Consider the following 14304-nt stretch of genomic DNA (forward strand, 5'->3'; position numbering starts at 1 on the left):
AAAAATTTGTTTGGTAGGATTGTTTTAAAAAACTGAACTCAAAATTAACTCAAAAATATAGTTTATTATCCAAAAACATAAAAAATAAGTTTTTAGAGTTTTTAAACTTAAACTCACTATTTTCTTTTCTCTCTCTCCTCCCTTCTCACTCCAAATCTATGTCTTTCTCTTTTATTCTTCTCCTCTTTTTTATTTTTTATTTTTTTTTTATCTTTTTCGTCTTTCCTCCAATCCATTCTCTTCATTATCTCGGTTCTTTCTCTCACTCATCTTCCTCTCTATCTCGTCCGATCCTCTCTTCTTTCTCTTTCCTTCAATCATCTCGTATTTTCTTCCCTCCTCTTTCTCTCTCTCATGCTACCCTTTATTTTTAGATCTCTTTGTCTAGTTTAAGTCGTAAGATTTAAAAATTTTAAATCGTAAACCAATCAAGTTTTTAAGTTTTAAAGAAAATTATTTTCAAAAAATATTCTTAAGAAATATTTTTAAAAATGATAAAAAATTTCAAATAGAATGACAAACAGTCCTTATAGAGTCGGATTTAAATTTTTTTTTTTTTTAACGGAACCAGAATCCGAATCCGGTTCCAGCTTTGGGGACGCAACCAGGCTGCAACCACGCGGTTTCATTTTGCTTTTTATTTTTGCGGCTAGCTTGTCGTCTTCGAGTTCTATCCCTTCCTGACCCAGAGATAATCGGCGCTTCCATGGACGAGGTAATCACTGCCGCTGATGCCTCATCAAATGGATCTACATCATCACAGCCGTCCATTCTTCCCTCCAATCTCCCCCTCCTCTCTGCCTTCCTCTCCTGCGCTCTCGCTCAGTTCCTCAAGCTCTTCACCACCTGGTATTATCCTCTCTCTCTAGGCATTTGAACATGTAGGTTTATGCTATGATTTGTAATTTTCCATTTTCAGGTAATTTGCTTGATGGGTAATGATGGGTTCTTTTTAATTTTGTGAAATTATGTGACAATTTAAGTTCATTGGATGATTAGGTTAATTTACACGCACTGTTTTGTTAAAAAGTAGATGGGTATCTGTTTCGGTTTTGTTAATTCTATTTGTGTCTTTTGTTTTTCCATTTTGGGTATGCTTAGTGAAGTTTTGTTTGCTCAGGTTTTCAAATATTTGCTCGTAGACGTGCAGGTACAAAGAGAAACGATGGGACTCCAGAAGAATGCTAGGGTCAGGGGGAATGCCCTCATCGCATTCGGCGACTGTGACGGCATTGGCAGTTGCTATTGGTTTCCAGGAAGGAACCGGATCCGCATTTGCCATTGCCGTGGTTTTGGCATGCGTTGTATGTAACTCTTAACCAGGTTTTGTTCATTCTTTTTGCGTAGGCACGCATGCTCACGTATATTTCTTTTGGATTGTCATGTGAAATGCTCGACATAATGCCAAATCCCATTTTGTTTGTTTGTTTTTTGAGCTCGTTGCATTCTCTTTAGACTTAATACCCTGAGTTCTTCTTATTAATGTCACATTTGAAACTTCAATTGCATTTGTTTTTCTTCACACAGTCATCAACTTTCCGTTTGTGATTGGATTGTCGTCACTTATATAGTATATAGAATCATTTATATTGGTTCTGTACAACTTAATCGACTACGCTTGGGCCAACAATCTTCTTTGATTGAATAGAACATAACAAAAGATGAGTACCAGAATATTGATCTTGTGAACTGTCAAGTGAATAATATAGATTTAAGATCTATTTACTGGTACTATTAACTTGTTGTTTCTTATGGTTTTACTCTGTCTATTTTAACATCCAAACGCACTCCATTGTCTTTTTGTTTCCTGGGAAGATGCAAGTCTTCTAATTCATATGTTTGACCAGTTATAGGTGTAGACTAGAAGCCCTTGATACAAAAGTTACTCTATGCGGTAATTGACCTTAAACAAAGATGAAACATGAGAACCACAATCAAAACTTATTATAATTTAAAGAGATGATACGACTATTCTCAGTTCTCAACATTGTTTGTCACTTTACATGCCATGCACAATTTCTCATGGAGTTAGGTTTCAGGTATATAAAATTATTGTTTCTTGCAGGTCATGTATGATGCAACTGGTGTAAGACTTCATGCTGGTCGTCAAGCTGAAGTAAGAATATTTTGTAGCCGGCATGCTTTGTGAATAATAAAGAATGGGAGTAGTTTGGTGAAGTTTGTTAAGTAAGCTTGGGGTAATGGGATGCAGACTGATTGAATATATGCCCATTTGAGCAAATTTGCGTTCGAGTTTCTTCTATTTTCTTTTCTGTGGATGCTATGTGATAATTGTTCCGTTTACATCTTAAAAATTCATTTCTATTCTGGAGACAGTTATATTTATGCATTGTATGCATCGTTTCCTTTGAAGTTAGTGGTCATTGTAATGTTTCTGTTGGCAATAGCAACACCTTTGTTATATTACTATGTTATTGGGCACCAATATGCAATGCCTAGCTGTTAGCCCGTACATACCTCCTGAATCCGAGGATAAAAATCATAGCACATTATATTATACATTCTTGTTAGTCATGCAGTTTACACGTGTCATTTTCCTGTTCCTATAAAGCACTGTATAGTTGGAGCCTAAGACGCAATCATCAGCTCTTATGGTTGGCAAGTGTGGCAGGAATCCAAGGGTCAAACATATCATGATAGCCTCATATTAGAGGCACTGCTTTTGTTTTTGTTTGTCATTCACTCACTCTCATGATCTGAACACATCAAATTAGAAAGGAATGATGACTAATATTGGAGTGCCTAGCATAGGTGCAGATGAATAGACACGAATTAGGATTCTCAATATTTATTTAAGTTGCAGTATGTTGATGCGTAAGTAGCAATACAGCCAATCCCATCTTGCTCATTTAAAATTGCTTTCTCCGGGATAAGGCAGGGGTATGTAGAGTAATATGTTATATGCAAGTTATGTTGAAAATGCGTTTCTGTGTTTTGTCCTGAAGTTTTTGAAGCTATATGCAAGTTATTTTATTTATCCTTGGAGCATATATTGCATAGACTCACATGTTCACAGCCATACTGTTATATTAAACAAAAAAAGTCATACAACAGTGGATCCATGGTGTATTCATTCTTTACTGATTATGTTTTGTCACGTTTCGTGTTAACGTCACCTAAAATTCTGGATAAACCCTGGGGATTGTGGACTTGTGTCCAACCTTTATATTTGAAGTTATGAAGCTTCATTTTTGATTAAAAAATGTTAGTTGATAGTGGTGGTTGTTTACTGTGTACTTGTTTCATAAGTTGTGTAAGTGTTACTGTATATTTGGTTTGTTTCAATGCTTGTGTTTTACTGTATTTTTCTTTTCTAATTCAATACGTTATGTTGCTTATTGCAGTTATTAAATCAAATAGTGTGTGAGCTACCTCCAGAACACCCTGTTTCTAGTGTTAGACCTCTGCGGGATTCTCTTGGTCATACTCCATTGCAGGTCTGCTGCATTTGCGTCTTCATGTTCATTCGGCATCAATCATTGTTTATTCATGCACTTGATTGTCAATGATGAAGAGTTAATACGAATGATCATAACCTGTATCTCTGTTTTGTTCGATTCATATTGCCGCAGGTTCTTGCAGGTGCAGTGTTGGGATGTATTGTAGCTTATCTCATGAGAAGTTCCAGCTAGCAGATGGTTAGTGAAACACGGCCCTTGGCGGTGATTTGCATTGTCGAAAAAATCTCAACATTCTTCCCCCCCCCCCCGCCGATAGTGAAAGGATTTAGCAAAAAGAATGCTAAGTTTGTACTCAGAATTCATCTGTAAAATCTTTAGAAATCGTGTTTAATTTCTCTGAACAATTGGCTGTATGATAATATCTGATAGTTGATCCCGAGTATATAAAGATGATTTCCAGCTCGGATACTACCAGTGCCATACATTTTTACTCGTCAGCGTTTCATCCGATAGGCTCAAATCACGCGATTGTTCATGTTTCTTCCCTTACAAATTCCACTCACATTTACTTGCGACCGGGCAAACATCGTGTAAAACAGGCGGGACAGAGCCGTGCCCGGCTTAGTGTAAATTTGCATCACCGGGGAGCATGCATCTATTACCTCCTCCCCACATTGTTCTTATTCTAGTCAGTCAGAAAATCGTCACAAAGTGGGAATATATCCAGAATCCCTTTGTTTCTATAACCCATCACATTACAAAACAACCATCCGGTTTCTTCATTTATGAGTTTTTGAAGCATCCCCACGACCGAACAACTTTGCTTACTTAACTACTGCACATTCCCCTGAATGTTCAGCAAAAGTTCATCGGCGTTCAAGTAAACCATGTTTTTGGAATCTGAGATAACCTGGGCGATTTCTCTTGCAGCCTCAATCTTCCGTAGAGTGATAAATGCTGGATTGTTGGCAATGGCTTGACCAATCAGCTTCGCACTCGTTGCTTCACCCTAGAAATTAAGCAGGCAAATCAACAGAGTCAGACGTTTAATTCAATGGACGAGAATCTAAATAAAATGATTACCAGAAAAGAACAGAAAAAAGATTAATCCCATACACACATTTTACCACTATATATTGTACCAAATTGGAAATCCAGATAATACTACAGATAAATAGGAGGGATGTTTTCCAGCAGTATGGTCCCGATACGTGCGGGTACAACTAAAGAAACAAATGTTTGATACAATGTGTTGGCATTTAATAATCAGACAAACTGATTCCTTTTCCGGTCACGTACTTACTACCACTACAAATCTATCAATTCCCATTATCATGAAAGGATGAGCAGCCGATCAATGTTGCCGCCCCAGTACTGTCTCTATTTTGAAATACTTTACGGATAAGTAAAAACATTGCAAAAACATGCACCAAAAAGAAAACTATATTCAAAATTGAGAAATTAGCATTCCCCCATCTCACCTCTGCTCTGATAACAGCACTTTTCTTGTCTTGTTCGGCTTTCTCCACAACAAATTTTGCCCTCTCAGCCTCTTGTGCAGCTACCTGTTTTGCTTCAATTGCAGTCAGAAACTCCTTTCCAAAAGTCAGGTTAGTGATAGACACATCATCCAGTGCAATGTTAAAATTCGCTGCCCTCTCTGTCAAAATTTTCCGTATCTCCCTACTGACGGCCTACGAAATAATAAGAATACCATCAACAAACAGTCAGTGACACATGGAATACCATCTCCAATTTCTCCCTCACATAATATGTACACAAATGAAGTGTACAAGTTTGCAATGTACCATAAAGGAAGAGGAAATAAAAGACCCTACTCATCATCAGTACTGCTTCAAATGATTTGAGTTATGGAAATCAACCATTTGAGTCGCATCAGAAAGAATAGATCACCAGAGATGCACAATAATCAAGAACACTTCCCACTAGCCAATGAACTTTTTAACTCAAAATGAGGAGGATGAAAGCAAGAACGTCAAACTTGCACTTTAAATCCCAAGCCCTCATACCAATCAACCATTTGAATACCTATCACACTTTTGAGTACCAGCATTATTGAATTTTGAAAAAAGAGTACCGGCTATTAAAGCAGCACTGCACTCGTTAGACAACCTTGCAATTACTGAATTAATCGGTATTTTACTTTTTTATTTCCAGTTTTAAAAGTTTTGGTACATTATTGGTATAGATAGTGATTTCTCACCGGTAAATTGAACTATTACCTTGTTTTCTTTCGATCAAATATCATATTATATATACCTACAACATAACATATTAAACATGCAAAAGACATTACAGTACCTCAAAGGTTAAAAAGAAAAACCAGTACATAGTTGTGGGAGAGAGAAAGGGGAGAAGGGGATCAAGAAAACAAACTAAAGCAATGACGGATTGAAATAAAACTCAAACTTAACATAACCAAACAGTCCTAGTTATAGCCAAAAGAAAATGATACACCTTCTGCTTACCTCTCTCTGAGTAATAAGTTGGCTGGCATTATACTGTGCAACTACAGCTTTCAAAGTTTCATGGATAATTGAAGGCATGACCCTCTCAACATAATTCTCACCCAGAGTTCGATAAACTGTAGGTAATTCGTCTGGCACGGGACGGGTCAGCACTCGAAGACCTACTAATACCTGAAAGAAAAACCAAAATATGTAGAAATAAAATGAATTATGATTAGTCAGTTTGAAAATTTTCGCTTTCCAAAACTATTACTGCCTCCTTAAACCTTTGTATCCTAAATACTTAAACAACATTATAACACTTCACTGAAAAGTGGAAACTACAAATGGATAATACCAGGTTCAACTCAATATGACAGCAGATAACAATTCTCACACATAAAAGACCAGAAGCAAGAGGGAAAATGGGTGCCCAACAACATAATGGGTGGGACGAGTTAACGACACAAGATTTCATGAGAACTCTGAAACTTTTGGGATCAGATGGGTAGAATAATAAACACCAAATAATATAAAGCACATAGGAGAAGCCCATGACAAGTGCTCACTGGTTTTGACAAAGAGATGAGTTGATGAAACATCACTGTAGGCATTAGCCACGACAGTAACTTATCACAAGATTTAAGGGCTTTTGTTGTGTTCTATAGATGTAATGAAAGGTGATGCAAGTGTTTCAACCTTTGACGTACATAGTTCATGGAGATTGCATTTGTACCTTACCCTATCCTACCTGAAAGTAAATCATAATTGAACTCTCATATGCAACATAGCTGATCAAATTCATAGAGATATAGGATGTCCTACTTTAAGACCTCAAAGACATGCTCTTAAAGTTCACTACATAACTTATACAAGTCGATGAAAAAATTGTTTAGGAAAAAATCGAATAACCTCAAACACATTATTACACAGTGGCCAATTTGTATAAATTTTAAAGCTGTTCTGAGAATTTTCCAGGAAAAGGATTAGGATATTTACATACCATCTGGAGGTCACGGCTTCCAGCTTTACTCTCCACTACATAAGGTTTTGCACGAACATCATAGATGACCGGCCTTTCAAACCATGGAATTATAAGGTGTGTCCCTTCAGGATAAACCTGCAACTTTAAGATGTAAATATATTGTGCTGACACAGTAGATACAGAAAAAAAGACATGCTACAGATAAAGTTATGGACATACAAGTATAGAACAAAACTGTTTAATTCATAATATTGTGATAGTCCACTTTTGTTTCTATTTTGTGCAAAGCATTTGCTGAATTGGACATGGATTGGCTCCATGTGAGCTATATAAGCAATTACAACAGATCTCATTATTGACCAGTCCTTTTAAAGTCATTCTTAGGTCGTGAAAAATGTGTTCAACAAGATTTTAAAACGATCTAACGTTACACAATTCCCAAGAACTGGAGAAAAGAACTAACCTTGTCTTTGACACCAACAAGACGACTGAACACAATGGACCTATGCCCTCCATCGACATTGTAGAGACTATTGTTAAGTCCATATACACCAAGACTACCAACAACTCCCACCGTAAGCAAAGTTGCAATGCCACGAGCTCCAGGAAGTTTGGGGACTTTCATCTTGTTGAAATTCATGTTTTTGAATGCTGAGTGTGGACAAGTTAAATGCCAGTGTTATTAATCCAAGTAAATCATTCAAAATAATGCCTTTATTTTTCTTCGATTCATGTTCGTGAATCTCGTAGACACTCCCATTTTTCTCTCCTCCTAAAATTTTCATACCGGCCAAACATAACCTAGAAAATTGGACGAAAATCAGAAAAGAAAACAGACCCAACTTGCAAATCTCATTACTTTGTTACCTAAACAGTAAAACCAGAACGAGTAAACAACAATCGGTTGAAAAATAAGGCCCAAAATGTCGATTTTTCCCCAAATTTTCCTTTTTCTTTTTTGTTTGCTAAAAAACTTTCTCACCATCCAAACACAAAATTAACAAAGAAATGCACAAACGAAGAAGAATGGGTAGATAGATTGGAAACCTAAAACACGAAAAACCAAAAGATCGAGTAGAAATCACCATACCAGAAGAATCTGGAGAGTCCACTGGCGAACAGAAATGAGATGCACGTGGAGGGTTTAGGGTTTATGGCCAAATTATAAATGCCTAAAATAATAAAAAGCAAGAAATAAGGAGCGAATGCGTGAGGAAGGGGTTGGAAATTGGAATTGCCGAATAAACGACATGTCGTCTGATTCTCTACAATCCGACGTTTGGCGGGAACCACACACAATACGGCACGTCGTGCGTCGTCTCGCGAATAGAATCAAATTACAAACCCACACGCAACCACCATTTTCCCCTCTTTTCAAATTTACTTCTTCCCTCTCTCTCTCTGCGCTCATCAATGGCGGAGGCAATGAGTCCAAAACCGCCAGCAGAGCCGAGGAGTACGGCGTCGACGGCGAGCCGTCCCCAATCGCCTACCAGTCCGCTTTTCGTTTTGGGCTCCAACGACGACCAGCTCGAACGTGCACAGGCACGCGTGGCACGCGCCGCCGCTATTCGTCGCAAGGCGGCTACAGTTTCCGCTCATTCTTCTCTGCCGGACGATCGTTGTCTCAGCAGAGAACAGATTATAAAACTCTTTCAAGAATGTATCAAAGTCGCCAGCGAAAATGTCCGTACATACCCTCACCACACTCCCACTCCGCTCTCTCTGCTTATCTAATCTATGAAATTACATACAAAAAAATAGATTGCTGAGTGCGTTTAGTAATACAGTTACTATATTTGCTGTTATTGACCAAATTTTACGAGGGTTTGTTTGGTTGCTGAGAAAATGCGGGAAAGGAAAATGAAGAGAATCAGCATATTATGGACATGGAATAAGAAGCATATACTTAAAAATCATACCTCTCTATGTTTTTTTCATTCCTAAAGCAAAAAAAGAGGCTCATTAGTTTATTTTATTTTCAAAGTTTTCGATATTTTTGTGATTTTTTGTTTTGTTTTCTGTATGCTAGAAAATAACCCAGAAGAACACGTGGGAGCTTAAGCTTATCGATCATCTTAGCGACATTATTAAGGTTGGAACAGAAAATGGCGCGGAGACTAATTTTCAAAAGGTTTGGAGCACTTATCGTGAAAATTGGTTGGTTTTTGAGATATAGTTGGTGTTTATGTATGTACTTGTGGAGATATTATTGTTATTGGTTTTGAGTGAATAGGCAAGTTGCACACTGGAAGCCGGGTTGAAAATCTACTCGGCGAGGGTGGATTCATTGCACGCTGAGGCATATAAGGTCCTAAGTGGGATGAATCGAGCTCGTCTTGAAGATGAACAAGGTTGGTGGTTTAGACATTGGTTTAGGTCTGTAATTATTTTTGTGTCACAGATTTTGTGGTCCCTTTTTTCTTTATCTCAGACAGTTTTCGGATTTATTAGCTTTGAGGTTCACTGCTTCTTTGCTTTGGTCAGTTCCCTAATGTTTTGCTTTGGCGACAGTAACTACGACGGAGGATGGCCATGTCAGCAACAAGCAGGGTAGGGAGAAAGAGTCAGAGAGGAAGGTATGAACTTTTATTTGTGTTTTAATTATATTGCATTACAAACTTTGACTGCAAGTTCAAAGTAATGAATGTAGTTGTAACAGATAGATCCAATGTCGACAGTGGAATCCTCCTTTGAAGCTCTTAACATAAAGAAGTTTGATGGTAACTAGACTATCCATTTTGGTTATTATCTTGTTACTTTTTAAAGTTCTAATTTGATTTATTTTTGAACTTTAGTCACATTGGTGGCGGATCCTCTATATCATCAAACGTTTGCACAGTTGGATGAAGGTGGAGCCAAGGGTCTGCTACTGAATAACCTTGGAGCATATGGAGGATGCCAGGTGCTTTCTGATGCGTACGAAGTTCCAGGGAAGTGCAGATCATGTTCATTGCAAAGTACTGCCTTGGAATTGATTGATCTCTCTTTTGCCAAAGGCGAGTGAGATTAGAATCTCTTGCTTGATTTGACCAAATCACCATCTCAGTGAGGTGGCAAATCAACTGATTGGGTTGTTAATGTGTAACCATTATGACTCTTTTAGTTTGACAGCACCATAATATGGTGGTGAGATTGGTAGTGGTGATGATGGTGTAATACCTTATTATGGTGAAATCAAACTAAATGGGTCTTAAAAATTACCCCTTAAGAATTCAATGGGTTGATTTGCCACCTCTTTCTCATCCCTTTCCCCCTCCCTGCCTTTTTTATTTGTCTTCTCTTTCAGCCATTTATTTATTTTTTGGTTTCTATGTAGAATCTGTTGAGCAGATGGTGGTGGGCATACGCGCAAAGACTGAAATATGTCCTACTCTCAAGGAGATATTTTGCCAATTTGATGAAAATAATCATCGATCATCTCCAGATTTTAATATAAGCCAGAATGCAGATCTCAAAACGGATCCCTTCAATGCTGCGGACTATTACACATCGAACATTGATCATAATGATAATATGGGTGGTGATCATGAGAATAATAGTTTCGGAGATCCTTCATTTCAAAGTCATCATGAGGTACTTGTTATGGCTATATGCAGAAGTCATTTAGACTTTGATAAATGGCTTGTTACATAACACGTTTCCGCCAACAAATCTCTAGTTTTCTCTATATATTCTTGCTGAATGAAAAAGATAAATGGAATACGTTTTCTAAATTTGCGCAGGATAATAACTCCCATACATCATATGAAGCGGATGTGGATGACAGATTTGAGAAAGTTTCTATGTTTTTGTTTCAAGGTTTGAGATTAAAGGAAAATTCATGGGCTGGTCCTCATCACTGGAAGTATTGGAGGTCTAAGGGTTGGTGTTACAAAGGAAATGACTTTTCGGTTTGCTCTGTTGTGGGTAAGCCTTGATTTTACTGTCTTTGTTTTCTGTTCTGTAGGTTCGGAGGAAGCTCCTGCCACTCGAAGCAGACCAGCTACTAATATATCAAAGAACAAAAACTATAAGGAAGTTGAGCTTGATTTCACAGCATCTCTAGACAACGAAATTCCAAATATCTTTGCTGTGCCAAAAAAATTCAAGTCTTCACTCCTACCTGCAAATCGAATACCTGTCAGTAACAGGCTTCCAGATGACTACCATTATAAACCTGAGAATCTTGTCAAGTTGTTTCTTCTTCCCAATGTTCTGGTAATGATTTCTCCATGTTGTCCAATAATATACAAAGCCATTGTTATCCATGATAAAAAATTTCAAGGAAAGATGGAGATTCTGACATGATCATGATCTCACTCCATGTATAGGACGCTAATCCAGGGTAGATATCCATCGGTTGAGTTTGTGATAACTACAGTATAAGAATCCGCAAAATAAAATTTGTCACTTAGTTAAAGAGTTGAATACAAATGATAACATGCTATTACTCAGAATATGTTGTACTTGTGCAGTTCCATGTTTCATATTTTGTTTGTGTTCAAGCTTAATTCCGTTATGTAGTAAGGGTTGGTTTTGTTATGAGCTGAGCCTAAGTTATGCTAAAGCCAATCTTGAACTGTTTATCAGGTCTAAAATCATACAATGGTCTTGTGCCTTCAAACGATGGCCAAATGGTTAGCCTGTCCAAGTTGTAGGCTTAATATTGGCCTTAGGACACTTTTTCTCATATTTCTTCCTAGGTTTCATTAGTTTCTGAATCCTTATGTTGTTTGATGTGGTTAGTGGTAAAATTTCAATTTTTATTGTAGTGCCTTGGGAAGACAAGACAACAGCATACAGGTATCAGCTTCTTCGTACGCACGGGTGTGTGTGTGTCAGTTTAAACATACATCATGATTCAAATGTCTAATTATCATCCACTTGTAATTTTGTTTTAATGGTTTTTTATCGGGACACTTTGGATGCGGTCCCTAGCTATCAATATTCTTTGATTGAAAACTTGTTAGTTTTTAGTTTTTTATTGAGGTCCCTGACATTAATGTAATAATGTAAGTTACTATATTTTTTAAATTAAAAATTAAAAATTGAAAATTGAAATTTGTAATTGTTTATATTAATGAGATTTTAAATAAAACCCATAATTTATGGGATTAAAAATAATAAAATATAAATTATACTCTCTATTATATTGTGTGTGTGTGTGTACATTAACCAAAATTAACAAAAAAAATTATTGTACCAAAACATGGATACATTCTCAAATCAACGAAAAAGAATGTATCCATATAAGTTTAAACATGGATTAAAAAATTTGAATAGATTTTATATTAAAAAAAAGGGTACATTTTACATATAACAAATTGATATATTTGAGAATGGGTACATTTAAGATTAAAAAAATTGAAAAATTATATGAATGGGTACATTTAAGATTAAAAAATTGAGAATCTTTTTATGTATAAAAAAAAACTAATAGGTACAAACTTAATTTAATTTAATTTTTTATTATTTTGGAAATGTTTGAATTGAAAATTAATTAGAAGTTTAATAGAGGTGTGAGTATTAAACCCTAAATTAATTACTAATTTTTATATTAAAAAAATATATAATAAATATGTAAATTCATTACCACATTATTGTTAGGGACTTGAATCAAAATTTAAGAACTAATAAGGTCTTAGTAAATGAACAGTAAGAACTAAGGACCGGATACTAATTTTTCCGTTTTTTATCTATTGGCTTATGATAGTGATCTTATTTTACTCTAGAACGAAAAAGGCTAATTTCTGCACAACTCTTACAAGAATTGAAGGATGACTCTTATTTTTAATTTTCAGATTATAACTCCTGGAAACAAAGTCACAAGTTTGATGAAGCACTGCCACCATGGGACGATGAGAGTGTGCTTAGTGGCCAATATGATGATGGATGTATTCATAGCGATGTAGAAGACTCGGATACTCTTGTCTCTCCACCTCGTCAGGTTTCAAATTTTTCTTTGTTAGTTTATGAATATGAAAACTCTACCTTGGTAGTTGGTGCTCATTTGGAACTTTAGATTAGGTCAGTAGATCTTCCAATAAATTGGGCGAAACTGCAATAACAAAAATGTGAAGCGATTTCTCTGAAATGGATTACAGGGTGCCACTGAAATTAGGTTGGGAAAACGTGGCTATCTCAACCCTGCATGCTGGGGTTGTTCATTTTTTGTTGCTTTCCTGGACATGCAATTACTTTGTGTGTGAATTGAAATTACAATGTCCTCATTGTTTAATGATAATAACGCACTGAGAAAATCAATTTTTTGGGAATGCTGGGCGTTATGTTTCCGCACGAAGAACTTCTGGTTAAAGACTGTGACTTGTGATGTTTCAGGTAAGCAACATTGAAGTTCGGTACGACAGAACTTCAAAACAAGTTGATGTTCATGCATTGAAGGAAACTCTGTGGGGTCATATGCAAGAATCTGCCAGATTTGCTACTGCGGTAAGCATATTCTGATTGCATGTGCGGAATTCATATTGTTTTTCTTCAACATGTTCATGAAATTTTTTTCCAGTCTCATAACTTAAGTATCTCTTTGCAAGTTACACAGGGATATATTTTCTTGTTTTATCTACTAAAGGGGGCTTTTCATTCATTCTGAATATCACTTTACTTACAGAAGGAATTCAAAGACACCATATCCTTCAAGTATGTCCTGGCTACCTTTCCTGTCAATTGCCGAGCTGCAGCGGCTCAGGATATCACGCCCCATTTGTGTTTCATCTGCCTTTTGCATCTAGCTAATGACCGCGGGCTAAGCATAGATGACTGCCCAACTTTAGATGACATGAACATTCATCTTCCATCTCGTCGAATCTCAGATGGAGTGGACCAGCCCTCATCGTAGGCAAAGATGTAGTGTACATTTTGATATGTGAATATTTGAAGCTGGCTTGCCATCGCCATATGCAAGCAACCGGGGCCTTTCGAGCAGTACTGAAAGAAACGTAAGCCTATTTCAGTCGCCTTGATTCTCATGTTTTGCTGCATGCTGTTGTGTTGATTTTGAGCACGCCCTGAACTTTCCTAAGCTAATCCAGCTTCTGTATATGCTGTTCAATGTGTCTTGTGTGAATTTGATATGAAATATCAGCTCCTAATTTGCTTCCTGTGCAATAATTTTATTTGATTTTTTGCTTGCAACCTAGAGGTCGCACTTGGTGCGATGGCAAGTGCCTTCGCCCATGAGCGGTAGGTCTCGGGTTCGAGACTTGGGAGCAGCCTCTCCATAAATGGGGGTAAGGCTAGCCGACATTCACCTCTCTCAGACCCTGCGTAAAACGGGAGCCTTGTGCACTGGGTACGACCTTTTTTGCTTGCAACCTAACTTTTTATGACCAACCTTCTAGTTTAACTGCAAACCATATTGTCAATGGGAATGCTAACACTAGTCACGCATCACTGAATGCTAGCCATTGTTCTTTATGTTCCCTCTTCG

At 37.0% G+C, this 14304-nt stretch overlaps 3 protein-coding genes across 3 annotated transcripts; 2 read left to right on the plus strand and 1 right to left on the minus strand.

Moving 5' to 3' along the window:
- Positions 1 to 540: 540 nt before the first annotated feature.
- Positions 541 to 3890, plus strand: LOC103448376 (uncharacterized). Its single transcript, XM_008387630.4, has 5 exons — positions 541 to 849; positions 1151 to 1304; positions 2066 to 2116; positions 3366 to 3458; positions 3594 to 3890. The coding sequence occupies exons 1-5, from the start codon at positions 707 to 709 to the stop codon at positions 3651 to 3653; spliced, it is 501 nt and encodes a 166-aa protein (XP_008385852.2). The 5' UTR covers positions 541 to 706; the 3' UTR covers positions 3654 to 3890.
- A 153-nt stretch (positions 3891 to 4043) lies between these two features.
- LOC103448377 (prohibitin-1, mitochondrial-like) lies at positions 4044 to 8099 on the minus strand. The gene is made up of 6 exons (XM_008387631.4): positions 7966 to 8099; positions 7339 to 7526; positions 6894 to 7010; positions 5912 to 6082; positions 4904 to 5116; positions 4044 to 4431 (listed from the first exon to the last, which is right to left on the minus strand). Exons 2-6 carry the CDS (start codon positions 7513 to 7515, stop codon positions 4255 to 4257), a joined length of 855 nt encoding a protein of 284 aa, XP_008385853.2. The 5' UTR covers positions 7516 to 7526; positions 7966 to 8099; the 3' UTR covers positions 4044 to 4254.
- A 132-nt stretch (positions 8100 to 8231) lies between these two features.
- Positions 8232 to 13975, plus strand: LOC103448472 (condensin complex subunit 2). The gene is made up of 13 exons (XM_070808200.1): positions 8232 to 8561; positions 8908 to 9009; positions 9112 to 9229; positions 9390 to 9454; positions 9538 to 9598; positions 9674 to 9874; positions 10195 to 10451; positions 10601 to 10739; positions 10825 to 11075; positions 11630 to 11684; positions 12659 to 12804; positions 13197 to 13307; positions 13486 to 13975. Exons 1-13 carry the CDS (start codon positions 8289 to 8291, stop codon positions 13711 to 13713), a joined length of 2007 nt encoding a protein of 668 aa, XP_070664301.1. The 5' UTR covers positions 8232 to 8288; the 3' UTR covers positions 13714 to 13975.
- Positions 13976 to 14304: the final 329 nt, after the last annotated feature.

The sequence above is a fragment of the Malus domestica genome, chromosome 11 (genome assembly GCF_042453785.1).
Source record: "Malus domestica chromosome 11, GDT2T_hap1".
Taxonomy (NCBI): Eukaryota; Viridiplantae; Streptophyta; class Magnoliopsida; order Rosales; family Rosaceae; genus Malus; species Malus domestica.